The sequence below is a fragment of the Acartia tonsa genome, chromosome 6 (assembly GCF_053477335.1).
Source record: "Acartia tonsa isolate MP-2025a chromosome 6, ASM5347733v1, whole genome shotgun sequence".
Lineage (NCBI taxonomy): Eukaryota > Metazoa > Arthropoda > Copepoda > Calanoida > Acartiidae > Acartia > Acartia tonsa.
In genome coordinates this window covers 20751718-20774706 of record NC_137265.1, presented here as the reverse complement: position 1 = coordinate 20774706, position 22989 = coordinate 20751718, and the positions used below count along the sequence as shown (strand labels likewise).

General features: G+C 31.9%; 4 protein-coding genes across 4 annotated transcripts in view; all 4 read left to right on the top strand.

The window, feature by feature from the left end:
* The window catches only part of LOC145322062 (nuclear receptor subfamily 4 group A member 1-like), a 42305-nt gene extending 35935 nt beyond the window's left edge, over positions 1-6370 (top strand). The window contains exons 14-17 of the mRNA XM_080163833.1: positions 3195-3286; positions 3751-3837; positions 4419-4539; positions 5071-6370. Coding sequence (XP_080019959.1) covers positions 3195-3286; positions 3751-3837; positions 4419-4539; positions 5071-5206 — 436 coding nt within the window. The 3' untranslated portion in view covers positions 5207-6370. The remainder of the gene's footprint in view (positions 1-3194; positions 3287-3750; positions 3838-4418; positions 4540-5070) is intronic.
* Positions 1-22989, top strand: part of Mondo (MLX interacting protein mondo) — a 372455-nt gene that overhangs the window by 256162 nt on the left and 93304 nt on the right. The gene's annotated exons all lie outside the window — the stretch shown is intronic.
* Positions 12509-19497, top strand: LOC145323012 (oxalate:formate antiporter-like). Its single transcript, XM_080165399.1, has 10 exons — positions 12509-12567; positions 13415-13519; positions 13907-13981; positions 14329-14379; positions 15252-15378; positions 15854-16027; positions 16756-16851; positions 18082-18125; positions 18544-18630; positions 18959-19497. Exons 1-10 carry the CDS (start codon positions 12540-12542, stop codon positions 19495-19497), a joined length of 1326 nt encoding a protein of 441 aa, XP_080021525.1. The 5' UTR covers positions 12509-12539.
* Positions 19734-22820, top strand: LOC145323306 (uncharacterized). Its single transcript, XM_080165738.1, has 5 exons — positions 19734-19795; positions 20287-20364; positions 20810-20928; positions 21602-21731; positions 22217-22820. Exons 1-5 carry the CDS (start codon positions 19759-19761, stop codon positions 22360-22362), a joined length of 510 nt encoding a protein of 169 aa, XP_080021864.1. The 5' UTR covers positions 19734-19758; the 3' UTR covers positions 22363-22820.

The following is a 22989-nucleotide window of genomic DNA, read 5'->3' as shown; positions in this document are numbered from 1 at the left end:
TTTTTATATAATAAAATCTACAGATCTATTAAAAGCTTAACCTTGGAAAAACATGTAAGGTATAGCTTTATATATAATAACTGTCTGTATAACTCTGCAATTGATATAAATCATTCATCGATTGGGGAACTTTTGATATCAGGAAGGTTTGGGATATTGTCAATATAATTAATTCTTTCCTTGAAAAATGTTTTAGCCACCAAAGCTGGAATTGTAATCCTCTAGGTTTTTCCCCTTTAATTTTAATTTGTTAAATAAGTAGGGATTACTTTACTAATCATTAAATAGATAGATATCTGCTTTCCTTACATTTTTATCTATATTCACGAATTAATTATATAATTATTTATTAATTTAATTACAATTAGTTGCATTGACAAGCATTCGGTAATATAGGGATAAAGCAAGACAATTCATAATTTAGAATCTTCCCTCTTTTTAATATCAATCAAATCGTCTGCCTATATGTAAAATTTTTAGTGTTGTTTTATTTATCTACAATTTGGTCCTAACTATCCTGAAAATATAAAGCAATATAAATTGATTGAAGCCTAAAAGATATATGGTTATTCTAGTAATGAAACTAGGTTGTGTGTTTTTTAAACCTTAACAGATACTAAATTTGTTTTTCATTCAAAATTAACTTTTTAGTTCTAAGCTCATAGATTTTAAAAATGTAAAAATTTAATAAATAAATAGTAAGAAAATAGAGAAAGAAAGGGAAAAAAAATTTGTATGAAAGCGGAATCTCTAGGAAAAAATTTCTGAAATTTAGGGATAAGTAAACAAGCAAAAACAATTTTAGTTAATATTTTTTCTTTTGTATCAAAAAAGCACTTTAGGGAAAACTATTTTACCTGCTACTTTTAAGCTATACAAAATTAACAGCTCTTTTAAAATGTTGGTATGTTTTTTTGATATATAACAACTAGTGCTTAACAACTAATATACCTATCTGTTTACCCCATGAGAATGGCTAGTGAGTGGTGTGTATAGTGCTTAACAACTAATATACCTATCTGTTTACCCCATGAGAATGGCTAGTGAGTGGCGTGTATAGTGCTTAACAACTAATATACCTATCTGTTTACCCCATGAGAATAGCTAGTGAGTGGTGTGTATAGTGCTTTACAACTAATATACCTATCTGTTTACCCCATGAGAATAGCTAGTGAGTGGCGTGTGTGGCATTTAACAACCAATATCTCATGATTTATAACATTTACTCATCTATTATTCATGAGCCTCACTATAAGTTCCATATAGAGTGTGTGTGTGTGGTTTTTATATCGTTCTACTTTGCTTTTATTTCATCTTTCTATCCTGCTGTTTTTTTATCTTTTTCTTTTTCTATCTATTCTTTCTTTATCATTGTATTTTCTATTTTTATCTCATTTTCATGGTTTTAAACCAAGTATATTTAACTCTATGTTTTTTTTCCTCAATTGCCTTTATTTCATTCAGCCTCTGGCCCCCTTTCTTTCTATCTCTCAATTTATCTCTTTCATTTTTTTCTCTTTTTTTTTTATTAATTTCTCTCCCAAATTACTGAGTTTCCAAATTACATTCTTTTTAAATAGAATAGATATTTATCGCATCGTATTATAGACAGCTTTCCTCGGATAGCCAAATAAAAGATTATAAGAATTATTCCAGTTTCATTGACTCCTAAAGGCTGAAGTTTTGGACCAACAAAACTAGAATGAAAATTATGATTTTAATTTTTTTATTCGTAAAAAGTTGTCTATAACATGATACGATACAGGATTTTTCAGTTTTGCTCTAGCAGATATCAATCGAATCCTTACTGTTTATAATAAGTTTTAGTATAATAATCATTTAGCTTCGCTAAAGACTAAAACTTCAACAAAATAGAATTTAGAAAACATTCATTAATACACAAATCCAAATTATAAAGATATCTATAATACAAAGTAGAATGATGTCTGTCCGTCTGTCACTTAAGATCTCGGTAACCACTGAACCGATCGGATTCTACTCTTCAGGGAATATACCTAATGGTCCTGTGGTGGTTTTAGGCTATTTTCTTGGCGTGTGGGACACCCCCAACCTCCCAAAAAAACTAAAAATCCTCCACCAATTTTTTTAAAAATTATTTAAAATAGTGGTAGAGTGGGGGCATCTCCAGATAATAAAAGATGTAATTATACCTCTTGGCGCAAAGCCCCTAGAGGCTAGTGGCGAAGCCGAAATGCATTTAAGCTTGTTATTTCTCAAATATAAAATGAATAAAAGAATGTAAAAATTATTTCATATTGTCATGCAATCTTATGATGAAACTATTTATAATCTTGATTGAAAAAATGACCTTATTTATCTATTTATTTATTCAATCAATCAAAAATAAATAACATCTTTGAATAATTAATATCGATTTATTATATTTTTATTTATTCATTAAATAATATGATATTTTTTGGTCAGTGCATTTTAGATAACCGATCAAAATTAATTGATTTCCAGCAAGAAAAAAGGAAAAATATTACATGGGAATTTTATCTTTAGATAGACCAGGATCCCTAACCTTGTATTTTAAACTAGTAAAACAAATTGTGAGCTAGATGTTTTGGATCTACTGCAGTTCACGGTAAAATATTGCTGGTAACGAATATTTCCAAATGCATAAGAAGGCCTACAAATAATCTGAAATAGCCATAAATCAAGAATGCATAATTATCTCGCAGTGCAGAGAAATGCGCGAAAAAGACCTATTTTACGCGTTTTTTCTTCAGTGAAGCTTTCCCTATGCATAATTGGATGTTGGCTATTCCAGATTATTTGTAGGCCTTCTTATGCCGCTTAAAATGGTGTGCACGTTCAGCCGTTTGGCAGCTAGCAGCCTTTAAAATTCATAGATTTTTGGAAATATTGCTTACCAGCAATATTTTACCGTTAACTGCAGTAGATTCAATATTTATATTTGGGTGATATATCTCTCCTTACCAAAAAGTTATTACTTTAGATATAAATGTTTATTTTTCTTATAAAGTAATATTGAATTAAAATATTTAAATTTGATTTTTTACATTACAAATTCTTTCATGCACAGAAATGTAAAAAGTATACAAAAAAAAAGGCAGTTAAAGTTAAACTTTACCGCTTTATATTGTTGACATAAAACAATAAAAGTTCAACAAGATAAATTTAAAAATATGTATAATGTATTATTTTAGAATCCAAGGAGATGGAAGCAAGCTGACCTTTTGTAATGGAACTGTCCTCCATGTTAACCAAGTGAAATTATCTTTTGGAGACTGGTTCTCAGGCATGCATGTCACATAAACAATATTTTAGTCTTAAAATTTCGGATTATTAGATTTATTCAAGTTATAAAAACTTACATTCCACGAACATCTGTAGCTTAAGATCTTTCTACCCGCTGGACCAATATGGTTTTCCATTGCAGTGAAGCTTCTTATAGGTCCGGGAAAGGTTATAACCATATGGGGGAAGAGTGCCTCCAAATTTCAAAGAGAAATCGGAATCCCCTACCTCAAACCTTTTAATTTTTTTTTGTAAAACTAAAAATGAAAGTTGAGGGTTGACTTACCCCTTCAAGTGCCCCTAAAGGCCCCTGAGGGGGGGGAGGGTAACCTTACTTTTTTATAAGGTTCATGTAAATGTTTTTATATGCAATAATAAATGTATAGTTAATGATACAATCCTTTCCTGTCTATAATACAAATATGGAATATTCTATAGTTTATGACAATGTTGGTTCGTGCACAGGAATTCTAGATCTGTCCCGGCATCTACACCAAATGGATATTGATATCTCATCTTTCTCATGCCTGGCAGCTCTATCTTTAGTCTACGGTAAGATACATTATATTCTATAATAAAGGTAACAGGATCTCAGTGTGTCTGTCCTTACATGAGGATCTCGTTTACCGCTGAACCGATATGGTTCTCCTTTGAAATGTAGCTTCTTGTAGGTCTTGGGAAGGTTATTAACTATTTTTGGGGATGGTTCCAAAGAAAAAAATGGGAGCGGGGTCTAATCCCCACCCCCTTTCACCTTATGTGCCCTAGAGGCCTCTAGGGGCGTAGTCGCTAGTAATGTGAAGTAGGCTTTAGTTTTGTTATCCATTCAGATCTCAATTATCACTAAACCAATTGAGTTCTTTATTCTACAAAAGCTTTTTATGGGCTAAAGGCTAATTTTTACACCCCCCTCCCATTTCGATTTCAGAGCAACTAGATGCTGGGGGAGCCTCTGAATAAGTTCAATCTGAAGTACTATTATTTGGGAAGGATCTAAAGTAAAACTATCTTGCTTTTGACTTGTTCACCGTTAGAAAAGACCATTGAATATAATTATTCTAACAAACCCGTTCACTACCAAATTTTTTAAGGTCATTAAAAAAACATATAATAAAATTCTATCTATTTTGTAGAGCGCCACGGCTTGACGGAACCTAAGAAGATAGAATCCCTGCAGGCGAAGCTGCTGAATGCACTCAGAGACCATGTCACATTTCATCCAGAGGCCGCCAGGAAACCTCAGTTTATGAGCAGGTACGATGCAATAAATGAACCAGTATAGGAATGGATATAGAATACATGGATATTGTGACAGGGATTTTTTGTTGTTGTCAATTTAGGTTGCTAATATAATTCTCAAATATTGTTCAATACGTTTCTACATGATCAGCAGCGGAGATGGTGTATGTAATGTCATAAGGTTGGAGGGGGATGAGTTATATTAGCCAACAGGGAAAAATATTTTATTAGGGTATGCGAGAATCTCTAATAATATCCACGTATTGAATATCCATTCCTCAAGAAAAGTTTTAGGGAGGGTCAGGATATTTACCAATTTACCTTAAATTTTATTTCTAAAATAGGTGAATTTTTAGAACGAGGTAGTATTAACCCTAGGACCTTTAGGAAGCTTTACTGTAGGCATTCGTCAGTTTTAAGACTATTTTTTAAATAGAAATTAACTCGGCAAGCACACAATCCCAAAAAATATAGACATAATAGGGTCAAAGGACGTTAGACGAATCTAATGCTAAAGTTGAAAATCTATATAGTTAAAATTTTCAGAATCCTGGACCTCTTGCCAGAGTTGAGATCTTTAAGTGTGCAGGCCCTGCAGAGAATATTCTACCTGAAACTAGAGGGACTCGTACCAGCACCCCCGCTTATTGAACGATTGTTTGCTTCTAGCATACCTTTCTGAATACATTAATTCAATTTTTATTGTCTTTTTAAAAATACCATGGACGTCCAAGCCTTTGTAAAGGGGGGGGGAGGGGTAAAATGAGGAGTTTCAAAGTTTTGAGGGGGGTAATGTAATGTATTTATTTTACTTTTAGGGGGGTAAATGAGGGGTATCAAAGTTTGAGGGTGGTGAACAACCCTTTACGCCCCCTACCCCACTTGGACGTTTATGAAATTTACAACGAATTTAGCAAATGATGAATTGTACACAACAAAAATTATTTAATCTGTGTTTTCCTTTCTTGTTGTTGATTGTATAAGCATTACTGAGATTATAAGGTATATTTATCACTATATAGGTGGTTCTATATTCTAGATAGGCATATCTGTCTATTTAATTGGTGCATCTTTTTCTCAGACCGCTAGAAATATAGGTAAATAATTATCTCCTATATTGTATGTTTATCTCTTATTACTTTGATACTTTATTTTAGATAGGTATGCCTTTCTTCTAGATAACTTAACTTATCTTGGTTGACAGATTTACCCATACTCATGTGATTTCATTATTCAAAATACTTTTAATGTTACAAATTAAAGTTAGATAATATTTATATATTGCATCGTATTATAGACAGCTTTCCGCGGATTTTAACATAAAAAATTATAAGATATAAACCAGTTTTATTAAAACGAAGTGCCGAAGGTTCGAAAGGTTTGATTCCACAAAACTGGTTTTAATTTTTTGATTTTCATTTTAATATTTGTGGAAAATTGTTTTTAGTACGATGCTATATGTGATTTTCCAGTATGGCAGAGAAATATCCGGTGGACATTAATCGGTTTCGAAGCCATACTGGAATAAATTATCCGCCCCTTTATCGAGGGCATTTCTTTTAAAATGTATTTTAATCTTAATTTTTAGGGACAGTTACAATGTGAAAAAATTATTTCCATAAATGCAGGAAGGGAAAGGACAGTGGGATGTTTATTACACTTGTCCTCAAAGATTTATAATAACGTTTTCTTATTGGTAGGCTTGACAACTTTGGGGACTTTTATTGAATTTTTATTAGTTGGTTCATTAAGTTGAGTGTCCAAACGTTTCAACCACGTTTTGTAATATACAGAGGGGGTGATTTCGTGTATCAATATGGGGATGAATATTAATTTATGTGACATTGTCTTATCCCTTTAGATCCCTGCACTTTACTACATTTTCTTAAAAATAACATACATATGTATATGTGAACATTTTCTGATGTAATTACAATACTCGATCCGCCATAGTAAAAAAAGACTGATTTGCTTTATGTTTAAGTTTAAAAATTTAAAAGCATTATAAAAATTAACATTATTTTCTTCCTAAAAAAATAAAAGTTAGGTGGCTTTAAAGCAATTATTATTAATTAAACTCTTGAAAACCTTTAGCTTAAATATTAACTATAATTAATTATTTTATTGTATAAATACGAAGCTAGTCATTTTCGTGATATTAATATAAATATTTTAGTAGTGAAGCTACTCTATAGTTGTCAATGTCCGTATGTAACAAATTGAATGTATAAAAAGTGAATTTCTCAGCTACTGTATAAGATATACGGCTGATTTTTTATGTAGATTACCTTTATCAATAAGCAACAAGAATCTAACCGTCGGTCTATCGGTCATGCTTCGCTACGTATGGATGTTGCCATCCTTTGTTTAGTTATTATTAAATCACAAATAATATGCAATTTGTAAGTTAAACCCTGAAATACACTATACAAGCTGTACAAGTGGCCTAATTATTTAAATTCACGTTGGCGACTATTTCTCAAAAAAGGTTTTTTTAAAGCTCCACATAGTGCCTATAAAAAATGACATCATACAATACAAATGACCAATGATAGGCCACTACACAGACTAAATTAACAATGACAGATCAGTATACATTTTGATTGACCAATGATAGGCCAGTATGACGTCATTTTTTATCGGCACTTCTTTTTTATTGTTTTAAAATTTTGATGTTACCTAAGTTAATGTTAAATCTAATGTATTTTTACATTCCTTAAAATTCAAAAATAATAAAAAATCTATGAAATTAGTAAAATAAATTCAATAATTTTTGGTCCTACGTAAAAATCTGTTTTTAAGTATTAAATCACCAGTCTGATAACTAATTTTTAATTTATGTAAAATATCGATTATTTTAAGTATCTCATTCTCTCAATGTTTCTGTAATATATTGTAAAATAATAAATTGTATCATATAGTAATTAGAACAAATATGTATTAATATTGATTTTAAATTTAATTAGTTGTCATTAATGTTAAAATTGTTCGTTTTTTCTTTATAAATATTCAACACTTTTAAATTTTTTGTTTGTTTATAGTTTGGAATCACATCTTTTAAATAACTAGAGTATGTCCTTATGTAAGTTTTTGCTGCACTTCTTATAATATCTTTATTCCTTGTTATTAAACGAAATATCCGTACGCAACTACTCTATAATCAATGAATGTCTGTACGGCACGCTATCATTTTGACATTCCGACTAAAGGACAAGAGACCAGGATTCTGATTAACAATTCTAAATGAAATTTCCATCCTTAATTTCCTAGCATATTTCTTCCCTTTGATCACAAAGTTATGCAATTTAAGGCATTAAGTTTTCACCTTTTTCATAACTTAAAAGTTTTTTAATTCTTTCTCGTCATCTGTATAGTCCCAAGAAGCTCTAAAACAAAGGTCTATAAACTATCTATGTGCTAAAATAGTAGGATGTATGTGAGTGTGTATATATAAAATTTTTGGAATCTTAGCCATTTTTATTGGGTTGTCAATTATTTAGCAAACAGTATTAAAAAAGTATCGATCCAGTTGTTCTATATAGTAATTTGCTGTCTATATATCAATCTAGTAGGAAGTATATTTATCTGTTTATATAAAATTGTTCGTACCAAAGAAAATTTCTGAACATTATATGAGGTTATACGCCTTACACAGTAATATTTATTCATTTCAAAAAACCAAAAGTTTTCATGATAACTAACTATACTTCTTATAAGACAACAATACAAAATTTACTTTATAACAAAGTTTTCAATCTAGGCAAAAAAAGGAAATGCGAATAGCTAAATATAAAAATAAGATCAACAAGGATGACAACATCCATAAAAGCGAAGCTCTAAAATAGGAAGGAAGGAGAACCGAACAATATTTCTTGTAGAGTGTCAAAACTTAATAAGCAGAGCATTAATTTGTAAGATGGATTGACGGACGGGCCGAAGTAGTGACCCTAATTATAGAAAGGCTTATCTTTTAAAATCAAACGATCATATAAGAAAGCATTCTCAAGCTTAAAACATAAAATATTTAAGATGGCACAAAAAATTTAATCTTCTCTATATGAAAGTAATCCAATTAGAAGTAATCTAATTTGAACAATAACTTCAAACTTAATCTTTTGACCTTCCACATATTTTTAAAAGCGAATCTTTTCTATGCTTAGGGTGGGTCCGTTCGTAAGCCCGTCCATCTGCAACAGTAAGCTCTTTTCGTAAATTTAAATATGTTAGAAATGTCTTATTGATTTCTTACTTTGCTTGATTATTTCTTTAATAGCCAGGTACGATTTAGAAAGCGTAGCAACGTTATGATCGTTACCAGAAAGTCCTTGCGCATTTGAAATTGACTGGATCATGCAACTTTCAGTCCAGCAGTTTACGATATATCAACAAACAGATAGAAATCTAATACTTCAAGAAGGATTACATAATTGCGTAACATGGCAACAATGTATAAATTAAAATAAAACTCAGTGAAAAAAATATTTCTTGAAAAGTAATTATGAATGCACGTTTATATTATTTCTTAGTAGGATAAAAAGGTCAAAAAGTGGCAAGATTTCATGTGCAGGGTGGTAAACAAAAATATTAACAAATCTTAGAATAAATTTTACATAAAATTATAATCATTTTCAGTAAGGCTTCGAAATTGATTAATAACGCTGGATTAGAACCAGTTATCAGCCATATGGATAAATCATGTATTTCAGCGTATTATAAGCAATTTTTCACTGGATCAAAATAGTGCCTTTTAAAATATTTGATTGATCGGTTTCGAGATCTAAGCGAATTTTAAAACAGATAAATATCCTGTTTCTTAAGTACATTTAGAATATTTATTTTATTAAATGAAACAATATACAATTGAAATATTGTTGAGTTGATAAGTAGATAGCTGGCAGGGAGTAAATATGATTTTTATATCATGACTTAATCATTTTTCCTCAATGTAACAGCAAAAATATTCTTAAACAACTCCTGTATGACTGGAATATGACATGGAAAAAATGCAAGAAATGTTAAATTTAGTGAAATTTGCCTATTTGGAAGTTATCATTCTTGTTAATACTCAATTCATATTTTTGCGGCCACCCTGTAATTTAGTACAAAACATGCAGCACATCTTTAAAAGGTCAGCAAGTAATTTCTTTATCATTTAAATTTATTATTATTTGAATATAATTTTTTTATTTTTAATCCGCCGTTTCCGAGATCTTAGGTAACGAATGGTAACTTAGAAAACCTAAAAAAAATTACATTTGTAAAAATTTAAAATTTTGTATGAAACATTCATTCAATTATTTAATGTTTTCTTATTTTTTTCCAACAATCTTTAGGGATAAGACTATAAATAATGAATTGATGTACATCCAATATAATAAACAAAAATACCCCTACTTTTAATTATTTTGTTAAAAATTTAAGACACTGCTAGTTTAAACCAACAAACAAGATTTCCAAAAAGTACATAAAGTTCATGAGCCAACAAATGAGAGAATGTGTATTAAAAAAACCATTGAGTATCTGTATAATTTTTTTCCAATGCCTCCACCCCACCTCGAATTTTTCAAATTGTTTGCGCATGAGGTCAAGATTACTTACTTAAACATTCTTCAAACAAAGACTTTCAAGTCCAAAGGTACCTAAAATGATTTATAAATAAAGTGAAATTTTTAAGGATATTGGAAACTGGGATCTTGGACTAAGTAGCTTCAGACAAATATAATTTATGGTTTGGAATTAATGTATTCTTGATCAAGAGATACGGATAGACCGACAGACACATTCGAAATATAGAAAGCTTCGCTTCTAATAAAAATTAGTTGAATAAATGTTTTCCGCTCATCTCTTCTCTCTCTCTCTCTCTCTCTCTCTCTCTCTCTCTCTCTCTCTCTCTCTCTCTCTCTCTCTCTCTCTCTCTCTCTCTCTCTCTCTCTCTCTCTCTCTCTCTCTCTCTCTCTCTCTCTCTCTCTCTCTCTCTCTCACACTCTCTCTCTCTCTATCTCTCTCTCTCTCTCTCTCTCTCTCTGTCAATCTATAGTTTTTTTTCCCAACTGCAAGTACCCTTGAAAATGAACAATTCAAATAATTTAGTTTGAAATAATGAGCTGCTTAGCCACAACGTGTTTCATTTATCATAAAGTTCACGTACCAATTATTCCATGTTACAGCCAGGGATCTAAAGGGATAAGACTATGGCCGATAAATTGATGTACCTCCCCTTTGATGATACACAAAATTATCCCTTCTGTAGATTAAAATTAATGGTTGAAACGTTTAGACACTCAACCTACTTAACTAACAAATCAAAAAGTCCCCAAAGTTTTTACCCAAAGAATAAGAAAACGTAAATCATAAAACTTTGGGGACCAGTGTAATCTCTCTCTCTGGTTACAGCGCATGTTAAATTTTGTATTATAAAGTTTTATAGGATACTTTGAATCGTGATCATACGCATAATCACTTTTCTCCTCTTCCTTTTTATCCCTTTCTTTTTTTCTCTCTCTATCTCTATTTGTCACCCTCCCACAATACACTTCTATCTATCTATCTATCTATCTATCTATACATACATACATAAATCTATCTATACATCTATCTATCTATTTATTTATCTATCTTTTCTCTCTCTCTCTCTCTCTCTCTCTCTTTCTCTCTCTCACTTTCTTTTATATATCTATCTATTTATTTGTATTATACAGAAAAGAGAAGAAAAATAGCCTAAATCCATCCGAAAACTTATGTTAAGCTTTCCTAAAATGAAGACTCCATTGTTTCAGTAGTTATCATATTTTGTAATTTGAAAATCATAAATGGCCTTTCCCCTTTTTCTCTATTACTTATCTAAATAACAGCTTTATTAATATAATCAGGGATCGGCAGCCTCAGCCACAGCCTCCATCAGCCGCACGGCTGTCTCAGCCACCCATAAGCCTAAGCCTAAGTAGCATACGAAAGAAAAAAATAATATGCTTCTCGAAGACTCATTTAGAAAGGAAAGCGCGACTGACGAGCCCTGTACATAATGCACTAATGAATTATAAATCAGGCAGGAGTAGGGGTCAATGTCAGTTATACTTATGTTTTTTTTACAAGAATTTGTCAATTTCCTTAAGCATTTTCTTTTCATATTGAATAGGTGAGTGTATTTTTTTCACTAGAATAAGATAAGGATAGTTCCGACAAAAGTTCGGCATTTCTTTAACTCAATAATTGTCATATCTTAAACAAAGGATAAATTTGTATGTTTGTTTGTGTTCATAAATGTGTTTGTCAAGTTTTTTTTGTGAATTTCAAACGGAAAATTTCCTGTTTAATTTGCTGTAGAAATATACATCGTATTTTTTTAGATATAGGAATTGAATTAATAATAGTTCAGATTAACATAAATGTTTAACGTTCGTTTTTTTAAATTTTCCTTTATCAATAACGTTCTTGTCCAAGACAGCGGTGCTTTGTTCTTCTAAAAACTTACATAGACCAAAAGGGGTTGAGGCGTGAGCTGCTAATTAACTAAAATTTACACTAGCCAAATACAATATTTGGACATAAATAAAAGAGGTAGGATATCAGTCTATCTGTCAGTCTGGGAAGGTTTAAATCTATTTGAGGGATGGTATCTCCACCGTCCCATGATAAATTACCAAAACAAATTAAATGTTTGCTGATCAATTATCAAAAATTCCTCACCCTCCCACTTTATATAAAGTGACTCAGAGCCTCTAGGGGCGTAGCCGATAGTAGTTTTTTTGAAAAGGTATTTTTTTCTTATTGCTCAATATCTATATATTTTGGGTAAACAAAGTAGTAAAGAAAAATATCTTCTCTGGCGTTTTGTAAGATACTAACACACACACACAGTATATAGCTGTAGAAAAGATTCACAGAATAAAATCATCGTATATTAGCGCAATATCTTAATTTTTCATATGTTTATTTTTGTTTTATAACTAGTTTCAATAATTTCTTTAATTGTCAATTGCAATTCAGTAATCATATGTATCTAGTTCAATATAATCATGTTGTCTAAGTTATTAAAAATTAGAGGTTTGTTTTCGTAAATAAGTTTGATAGCTGCTAAACTGATATTTATCCGGGCTCGGCAGCCGGCCTCAAATTTGTGCTTGTGTGAAAAAAAAATATCTGAAAAGATGGATTGTCTGGTAAGGAACAGGCTGTGACTACCAGCTGAATTTTAAAGTTATAATATGACGATTTCACTAAAGCCTACACGCAACTGACGCGCGGCTGCCGAGCCCTTATATTTATGGTTGATTCATCGTAAAAATATCGAGTAATATCATTAAAGTGAAGATAAGATGTTTTTTCCAATCGTTATGAATTTGGTAAAGAATAACAATTTGTTGCAAGTTTAGATCTTATGTATTAGGCATGAATAGTAGCGTAGCTGCATAGTAACTAGGGTATATTCGTCCGTCTGTCAAACATAGATGTAAGAATGGATTTTACTTATCTGTGTCTGATTTTTAGTACATTTCCATAGCAATATTACAGCCAAAAGCAGAAACACTGCTCTATGACTTTTTAACCGCTTTTAATTCAGGTATATTTTGCATATATATATATATATATGTTTTTATGCATAGTTCTGCCATGCACTTTATTTTAACACTAAGAAAAAAATATAAAAATTTGGGTATTGTCCTTTTCGTGGCAACGCCCCTTAAGGGGCGTTTCTTAGTTTTTTCACAGTAGCTTTTCCCTTATTTATAGGCGCTGCCACGGAAGGGACTATTCCCAATTTTTTTTATTTATTGATTTTAAATATAAATGGTTTGATAGGTCGATCGGCACTTTGATGGAAGGCACCGAGAGAATTATTGTCATTGTTGGGCTAATTATATTACAGAGTCATTATACTATTTTTGTTCAGGCGTAGCCATAGTACCTTTAGAATTTAGAAGATTAAGGTCCTCATTGGCACCAAGAAGTTCCGCATTTAGTTCTATATATGAAAAATATCTAGGCAAAAATGCAGGTCATTTTTAGATGCGAAGCTACTATATGATTCACTTTGCCTTTCCGTCCGTCTGTCGGTCGGCCAGAAACGTAACAAAAGACATATAATACTTTTATGAAGATTTCGTAGTATTTTATTTAATGTCCTTCTTTCTATTTCGTCCTCTCTTTTATATGACCACTAAACATTTGCTCTATAGTTCACTTTGTCCATTTATCAATCCATGATTTTTTTTATGAATTTTGTCACTATTTTAGTGTCGGTTTTATCATTAACTTTACAATTAAAACACATTCAAAATGACAGAAATACAACAATCATAACAGCAAATGAAATATTGGAGAAGAAATGTCAAAAGGTGATGAGAACATATATAACATTTGGAAATAATCATCCTTTTTGTAGGAAAAGTTGAAACAGGGAATCCCAGGACAAAATGGAAAATGTTTATACCTGCATTTACAGTTCATGCAGTTATAGGTAAAATAAATAACATGAATGATAAACAGTGGCGTGCCCAGGGTTTTGCAAGGGGACAGCGCGAAGTAGCACTAGGGGATGTAGAATGTAGATCCCAGTCATGAAGGTGTAGTGGGGTAGGTCCCTAGGGGGGTGTATCAACTCTCATTAATCTTGCCATTTTGGTGGATTTATCAAGCTTCTACACGATGTTAAATTATAAATAAAATTATATTTGCAAATCATGTTCTTCAAGACTTTTTATTCACTCTATGTGGTGTGTTGGTTTTCTGTGCTAAGACGTTAAAGGTTCAAGATCTAGCAAAAACATAGAAGTTAATTCGGATTATATTGTGCTTTTTTATTAGGTTCATCTTATGGTTGGTCCCACATTTCTTCCACACTAATGAGAGAACAAGGTAACAAATCTAACAATTGGTAGAGTATATTCGTGGATATGTTGACAGGGGAAAATTTATCATCAATGGAGATTGCCAATTTGAACCTCATTTAAAGGTCAGTTCGTTCATACAGTAGGAGAGAAGGGGATTGGGTAAAGGAAGTGGATTGGGGGTTTCATTATAATAGCCAGTTGCGAGCATCACTTTATGATAGTACTAGCGGCATTTTTATCTTTCCTTTAAAAAAAATTTAAATTTTTTTTTTTTTTTGGGGGGGGGGTAATTTTTTTCTAGGGGCAATTTCTCTTGGGAGGGTGGTGGAACCCTCCCCCAAAATAGTTATAAACCTTCCCGGGACCTATGAGAAGCTACCCTGTTAAGGAGAACCCGATCGGTTCAGCGGTTAGCGAGATCCGTCGGTACAAACACACAGACACACAAACAGACAAACAAACAGACATGAGGATATGAAAATCTAGTGCAACATGAAAGTAATCATCTAAATCTGCATCCCTTTGTTAAAATTGATACAATATTATGTTCAAAGTGTATAAAAACAACCCCCAAGCCGCTGTCAACCTCACTAAATGTTGAAAAATGTTTTACTGGTGGAATTATTGTTTAGGAGTTATAACCACTAACCAGTCTGGCTACTGATTTGTCATTTGATTTAGTGACATATTCTATGAGCATTCTGATTGGTGGAATTATTATTTAGGAGTTATAACCAGTCTAGCCACTGATTGGTCATTTGATGTAGTGACATATCCTAAGAGCATTCTGATTGGTGGAATTATTGTTTAGGAGTTATAACCAGACTAGCCACTGATTGGTCATTTGATGTAGTGACATATCCTAAGAGCATTCTGATTGGTGGAATTATTGTTTAGGAGTTATAACCAGTCTGGCAACTGATTGGTCATTTGATGTAGTGACATATCCTATGAGTATTCTGATTGGTGGAATAGGATTCTCAGCTGCTCTACTTGGTAACTGGATTTCCAGAGTGGGTCCCAGGTATTGATAATAATAACGACTTTACATCTGTCATTGATTTAATGCCTTGTCCCAATTGATATTATAATTAGCATACCAGCGGAGGGCTACAATTTTAACAAAAAAAGATATCTCTGCAGCCTTAACACTTTAATTTTATCCCCAAAATAAAATTATTTTTTAGATGGTTAATGTTACAAGGCGGTCTGACCCTAGGATGTGGCTACATGACTGCCAGCTATGCTATCTGTACATATAATATCTACCTGCATTCTTTCATTACCTATTAGCATTCTTATTGAAGTGAATTATCACTTCTTTTCTTGGCGGTCAATGTTACAAGGCAGTCTGACCCTGGGATGTGACTATATGACCGCTAGCTATGCTATCTGTACACATAATATCTACGTGCTCTATCCATCAGTGGCCTTTTAGTATTCTTATTGAAGTACAGTGCATTATGACTTTTTCTTTTTACTTAAATATCATATTTTAGACGGTCAATGTTACAAGGCAGCCTGACTCTTGGATGTGGCTATATGACCGCCAGCTATGCTATCTGTACACATAATATCTACCTGCTCTATCCATCAGTGGCCTGTATAGCATTTGGAACAGGCTCACTTTACACACCTCCTATTCAAACCATGATTGATTGGTTCCCAGAAAGGTAGTTAAATTGGTCGATATTAATTGTGAACTCATTTAAATGGAATTTTTTCAAACCTTTTTGGCCCGTCCTCCTATAAAATAATGATTTGTGAGCGATGTAATATATTGTGTAACCCCTCACCCCAAGCGTCCTTGACTATGGTGGTATTTTTATGGCATTGCACAGTGGGAACGGTAAAATATGGTTTTAAAGGTTACTGAAATGGTCGCCAGTACTGAAATTGCCTACTCCTGGTTCATAAGAAATTAAAAATGTGTTTTTGACTCAAAAACCATTATTTTGCTATATTTAACACTATAATTGGCCTGTGTATAACACAATCCTATAGTTTTATTAGTTTCCAAGTAGTGAAATTTTACAAAGAAAAACTTTGAATTGTGTAGCAATTGAAAATTAATCAAAATGTTTTAATTAATAATTTAAGATTTTTCAAAATTAAGGGTCTGCAGCCTCCTCTAACCCTCAGTGATATCAACCTTTTACAATTTGAATATTAACTTGATGACTAAACTTTACCCAAATTTGGCAATCCCTCTTTTAATTATATTTTCCAAAGCCTCTAAACGGGTCTAAATATATGAGGTTTAGTCGCGATAGACCTGCAGAGCACTTATTTACAGATTATATTGTTGCTTACCAGCTTAATCAAATCTTTGAATTGGTAAAAAAAATTAACACATTATCATGTAAAACCTTTACTTTTCAAAATTATTTAAATATTTCAGGAAAGGCTTTGCATCTGGAATAGTAGTAAGTGGGATTGGATCCGGAGTTCTAGTATTTGCTCCATTAATGGACAAACTTATCAGCTTTTATTCCAGGTAGTAATGTATATACAAAGGCCAATGAATGAATGTACATCCTCAATGGTGATGCACAAACTTGGTCTTTCTGTTAATTATAATTAGTAGTTGGAACAATTGGACCCTAAACTTAATGAACCAACTAATAAAAATCCAACAAAAGTCTCTAAAGTTTTTTATGCTAACGATTAAGAAAAACGTTATTACAAAAATTTGGGGACTGGTGTAATAAACAGCTCAATGTCTCCTCCCTCCCTGAATAATATTAGTACAGCTACTCTCTAACTGTGATGACATCTGTCCAACAATTTTGATGAGTCTCTATGCAGTTTTTCAACACACAAAAAAACATTTTAACAAACAGGGAACCTCCAAACAAAAAAATTCAGCCGTCTATATTAAAAAGCATCCGAGAAAATCAAATTTCAACCATAGCGTTATAGACTGACGGGCAAATGGGCAGACAAAATGAATTATAGAGTAGCTTTGCTACTAATAACTTTAATCACATCATAATTAGAACCTGCCGTATCAAATTCCTATTAATTTTTCCAGTATGTCTTCGAAACCGATAAATATCCGCTGGATTAGAACTGGTATTGCATCGTATTACAGACAATTTTCCACGAATATAAAAATAAAAACTAATACCAGTTTTCTTTGCCCGGGCATTCAGTCCGTTTGGGGTTGATAAAATTGTTTTTGTCTTATAATTATTCTTTTTAATATCCGCGGAAAGCTGTCTATAATACTATGTGATAATAGACTAAAATATTTTCAGTGATATGTATAGAATTTTTGATAATATTTTTCAAAAGTCTTGATTTGGTATGGACTGCAGTTCACTTGTGTGGTTAATATATTAACCTCTTGTATTGATCTTGGTTTTAAAGATATTTCAGATATTAAGTCCACAACAGTCGAGCACAAGCCCCCTTTCCCTTATTTTGAAAAAAATAAATAAAGGGAAGAGTTTGTTTCTTTATTTATTACTTAAGGTCATTTTAGGTTAGGTTATATTGGGTAATGGGTAGCCTCGAAGGGTTAAGTCACTGCAGGCATAAGCCATGAGGGGCTTAAGTATATGAAAATTTTTCTTCTTGAAGATTAAAATATGGTTGGGGGGGGGGGGGTAGTGTTCAATAGGCACTTTAAGGGGAATCACCGAAAGGTAGACATACTACACATTTAAACTGTAGACAATTAAAGTTTCACTCTGTGTAATATATCAAAATTGAATAATTTTAGGGCTCCTACGTTGGTTTCTGATGTGAGTCAAATTATTCAAAAGGAATATATAAGTTGATAATATAATCTCATTTGCTTATAGCGGATATCAAAATGAAAAATTATAAGATTAAATTAAGACCCGAGTGGCAGAAGGAGCGGTCTAACCTAACTGATAATAATATGATTTGTAATGTAATATTTGTAGAAAACTGACTATACTACTATTTGAAACATGGTTTTTCAGTATGGCTGAGAACGGTTCTATTTCAACGGATATTTATCGGTTTCAAAGTCATACTGAAAAGAGGCTAATTTAATTTTAACACTTAAAGCATATATAAAAGTTAATTTTTATTAAAAATCAAGAAGTGCGAAAAATTGCCTTTTTAGCAAAAATTTAGTCGAATTTAAAGGACAAATGACTGAATACTACAGTTTTCTGAAAACAAAATATCAATTTATATATTAACTTATAATAGGGGTCTGAATTTTATTGTCAAGTTGGTTCAGAATTGTCGCAAGTTTTATATTTGAAATCATCTGATCTAGCACAACTATCTTTTCAAGGCAACTGTAATTTTTGTGGAAAAAATGGCCCATTTAAGTTATATTTGACCCTGAAGTTGAGCTTTACATGCAAAAATAGCTATTAATTTTGAAAAGGTCATGGGTTCGAATCTAGTCCCAAACCATGTCACAACTTAAGACAGAAAAACATGTTTTACAAATTTGTTAGGAAAAAAGGAACTGCCATGATAGTTGTATGTAGTTGGTCAGTGATAGGACCTAAGAGTCTTGTTAGCTTTAAAAAAAATTGCCAAAACACGTAGAGTTTCACATGGCCATTAATGCAATTCACATATTAAACCATCATAAAAATTACAGAAATCCCCAGGATTAGTTGATGGATACTACATAATTGGGAATGGATCAACAGGAGTTGGCGCTGCTTATGGAACTGTTGGCATTCTCTATACATCTGCTCTTATCTTATCAACATTCACTTTAAAGAGACCTGCAATAAGTATAGCTGAAGAGCATAATGATGCAACAGCTGATTGTAACAGTGTTGACAGCAAAATGGCTATTAAAACGCCACAGTTCTGGCAACTGTTTGGCACAGCTACTTTACTAAGTACTGGTGGCATGGGACTAATGTCAGTTGCCAAGCCAATGATTACTGAAATATTTTCATGTCACCAGCCTGACATTGTAACCGCCACTTTTGCTACAGTTTATTTGATGGCTATGTCGTCTGGCAACCTGTTTGGACGGTTTGGTTGGGCAGCGCTGTCGGATAGAATTGGAAGAAGACTGACTTTCAATATATTTTCTGGAACTGGTCTTCTGGTCTATACGAGCTTACCTGTCATCATAACCTTTATAATTAACAATCCAGGAATAATTTCAAACTTACTAACACGGTGCTCATAAAGAAAAGAAGTTTGACTGAACCCTCCAGAAAAGGACTATATACAGGAGGTTCAAACTTTATTTTTAAATCGAAGGTTTTGCCTAAGTTAAAACTACAAATTTATGCCTTTGCCTTTGGTCAATTAAAATTAAACTATAATGTGCGACGCTTTCTAAAATAATTTGGTTTAATTGCATTTTAATGTACAATGATTTAGCATCTTAGTCATTAAATTGTGTATTACGTACATGCAGAATATTCTAAAGATTGTGAAATTTCAAATGTTAACAGATTCAAATTTGGTGCCTCCTCTGTTAGGTAAAAAATATATCATTTGTTGAATTAAACCTTTAAAACAAGTTTGTGGTAATGTCATCTGTCCTTAAGATAAGTAAGTTTTTTTCCAAGGATAATGGATAAGAAAGATAATAAACAAATAGCAATATAAAGCTTTAAGAATTTATGTATTAGCATAGATGTATAAACCAGACCCAAACCTGGATCCAGTGTTGAGGACATTTTTCATATGAAAGCAAATAGCTTTCTGCTCTTTTGTAGCGACAAGGCTGTGTTGATATTTGCGACACTATTGGCTGATATTCAAAGATCCACCTGAAAGTCATCACAGGATCCACGGGATATTATGTTGGCTTGTTATTGCTGCGCTAATTATGAACCATGTCCTTGTTCTTATTTATTATTTACATTGGTGTCATCTAATCTTTAGTGTGATGTATTTGTTTATTTTAAAGGTTTTGCCATTTTCAAATGTAAAAATTGATTGACATATTGTAAATGCTATTTTTTAGGTTTATTTTGTTTGAATACTGTCCTAGCTGTCTCTATTCTTGGAGGTGTTTATTCAGTACTGCCAGCATATGAAGCAGGTAACAACTTTTAGGTGATTTCCTGGAGAAAAAAAAGCGAGCACAGAACTCCTCATCACTTCATATAAAAAGGTAAAATAAATAGGTTTTTCTTTCTTTATGCCCAACACATGAGGGGATCCCTAACCCTGAAGGGCTGGCTACCTTGTACCCAATATAACCTAACCTAATCGAATGACAATTAGCCTTGCTGTCAGTCACGTGACTTACTCAGCCTAGTAGTAGTCGCGCGACTGAATGTGCTGTTTCCTACCCTCGATTTTTGGTTGCATGATCGCAGATTATTAGAGTAGGTAGGTGCTGGTATTGGTTGTCTGTACTGAAACAACAAATTTGTCAATTGTCTTTAAAAATTTGATGACCTCAAAAAGAAGACATAAAACCATAAATTTACAGTTATACTTTTTGTTATAACAATATAAATGTTTATAATGATAATGTTTAGATTTATATGGTAGAAAGCATGTGGGAGCTATCCACACTCGAATGTTACCTTCTGCTACTCTGGCAAGCATTCTGGGACCTGCTATTCTTCTGAATCTCAGATCTTTACAAGAAACAAAGGTAACGACATTATTTTAAAGGGTAAGACAATAATCGATATATTATTACTTGGATGTTGGACCAGATTTTCGTTTACTCTGATAAAATAACGATGCCCACAATCCAACCCCTTATCACCTCCCTCAATCCTATTGGATGAACGAACTGAACAATACTCTAATACTCTAATGTACTCTAAAAAAGTTTAGCTGGCTAACATAACGATGACCCTAATCCACCTTCTTTACCCCATCCCCTCTCTTCCTACTTTATGAATGAACTGACTAATGAATGAGGTCAATATTAGCAAGTTAAATCTACGACAAATTTTTCCCTGTCAATATATTCATGTATATCCAATATCCATTAAGACAATGAACGATAAATTGATGTATTTCTCTAATGATGATGAATTAAATAAATAATCCATTCAAGATTTGAATTGTGAATTCTATCAGTTTTAAACAAAACAATCACAATTTATTAAAAGTACCCAAAGTTTTTGAGTTAACGAATAAGATTACGTGATTGTAAAACTTTGGGAACAAGAATTGTTTATAGTCTTATGTTTCATACCTCTCTAATAAAGAGTCTTAGTAATTGGTGTAAAAAGACAATGCCATCCAAGGGGAAATAACTCTATCAAGTTTTATCAAAAAAAACTCAAATAATTTTGATATGTATAATTGTTCAGATGAAAAGTGACCTGATTGCTGTAACAGATCCTGAGATACTAAAATCTACCTTTAATGTTGACAATATTGAAACATTGACTCAAATAAAAGCTGTAACAATTCAGAAATTAATGGAACTTGCACCACCAGGTAATTATTTTATATTGGGATAGTCCTATGTGCAAAACTGATTTGGGTACAATTTCTCTATACTATCATTAAGGATATTTTGTAAACATTAAAAAGTTAAACTAGCGGTTTTTTTTCTCTCAAAGTGCCTTGAAGAGCATCATCACCCTCATATTATTTGGAAGCAAAAATTAGAAATAAATGTGTGTTAGTTTATCGTTTGTCAGAGCCCACAGTTGATGGTTGAGCATAAGATCAAAAATATCCAACTAATATTTTCAATTATTTTAAACATAAGTGGGGTAAAAGTCCACTTTGTGGAAAAGCACCGTTACATGATGTCTAGATGTCTAGTAATTTAAAGTGGGTACAAAAAAGCCTTTGCAACTCCTTTACTGATTGATTTCCCTGAAATATTATTACTTTATTTAGGTTTTATGATGTAAATTAAAAGTAATGAAAAATGAACATTAATCAATTTACTAAATTACCCTTTGTAATTGCAGGTACTCTCGATCCAAGTCCATTTCTGTACAACAGCACTCTGTACACAATGGCCGGACTGGTCTGTACTGCTGCTGTTCTACACCATCTGGTACGTCCTGTACACTCCAAGTACTATGAAAAATCTCAACAGCTGAAAAATAAATGAAAAATTTACTTTTAATAGTTATTTATCGCATTGTATTATAGAATATTTTCACATATATTAATAAAAAAATCATAAGATCAATACCAGTTTTGTTAGCCCCGATGTGCTGAAAGCCCAGCTAACAAAACTGGTATTAATTTTTTATTATTTTCATTTTAATATTTGTGGAAAATTGTCTGTAATAAGATTCTATACATAATTTTTCAGTATGGCTGAGAACAAGTTCTAATCCAGCGGATATTAATTGATTTCGGAGCCATACTAAAATATATTGAATATGTTAATTTATTAATGTTTTATCTATATATTTTTTCTTGTAACTTCAAATATAATAATGATAAATGTACAATTTGGAAAAGTGATTTTAAGTAAATTACTTGAATGTTGTTGAATAAATTATTCATATATGTTTTTTTTGTGGATTTAATAACATTTAAGAATAAAAAATCTTTTGGGCCTTGAAATAAAGTATTTTTTTAAAATATAAAATTAAATTCAAGTTCTACACTGACTTTTAAATTAAATTTGTTTTCAAATATAATATTTTTTTAGTACAAAATCAACTAAATGTGAAATAAAATAATAAATAATGTGGAATAATTGAGTAGCAAATCCAATAATACTAAA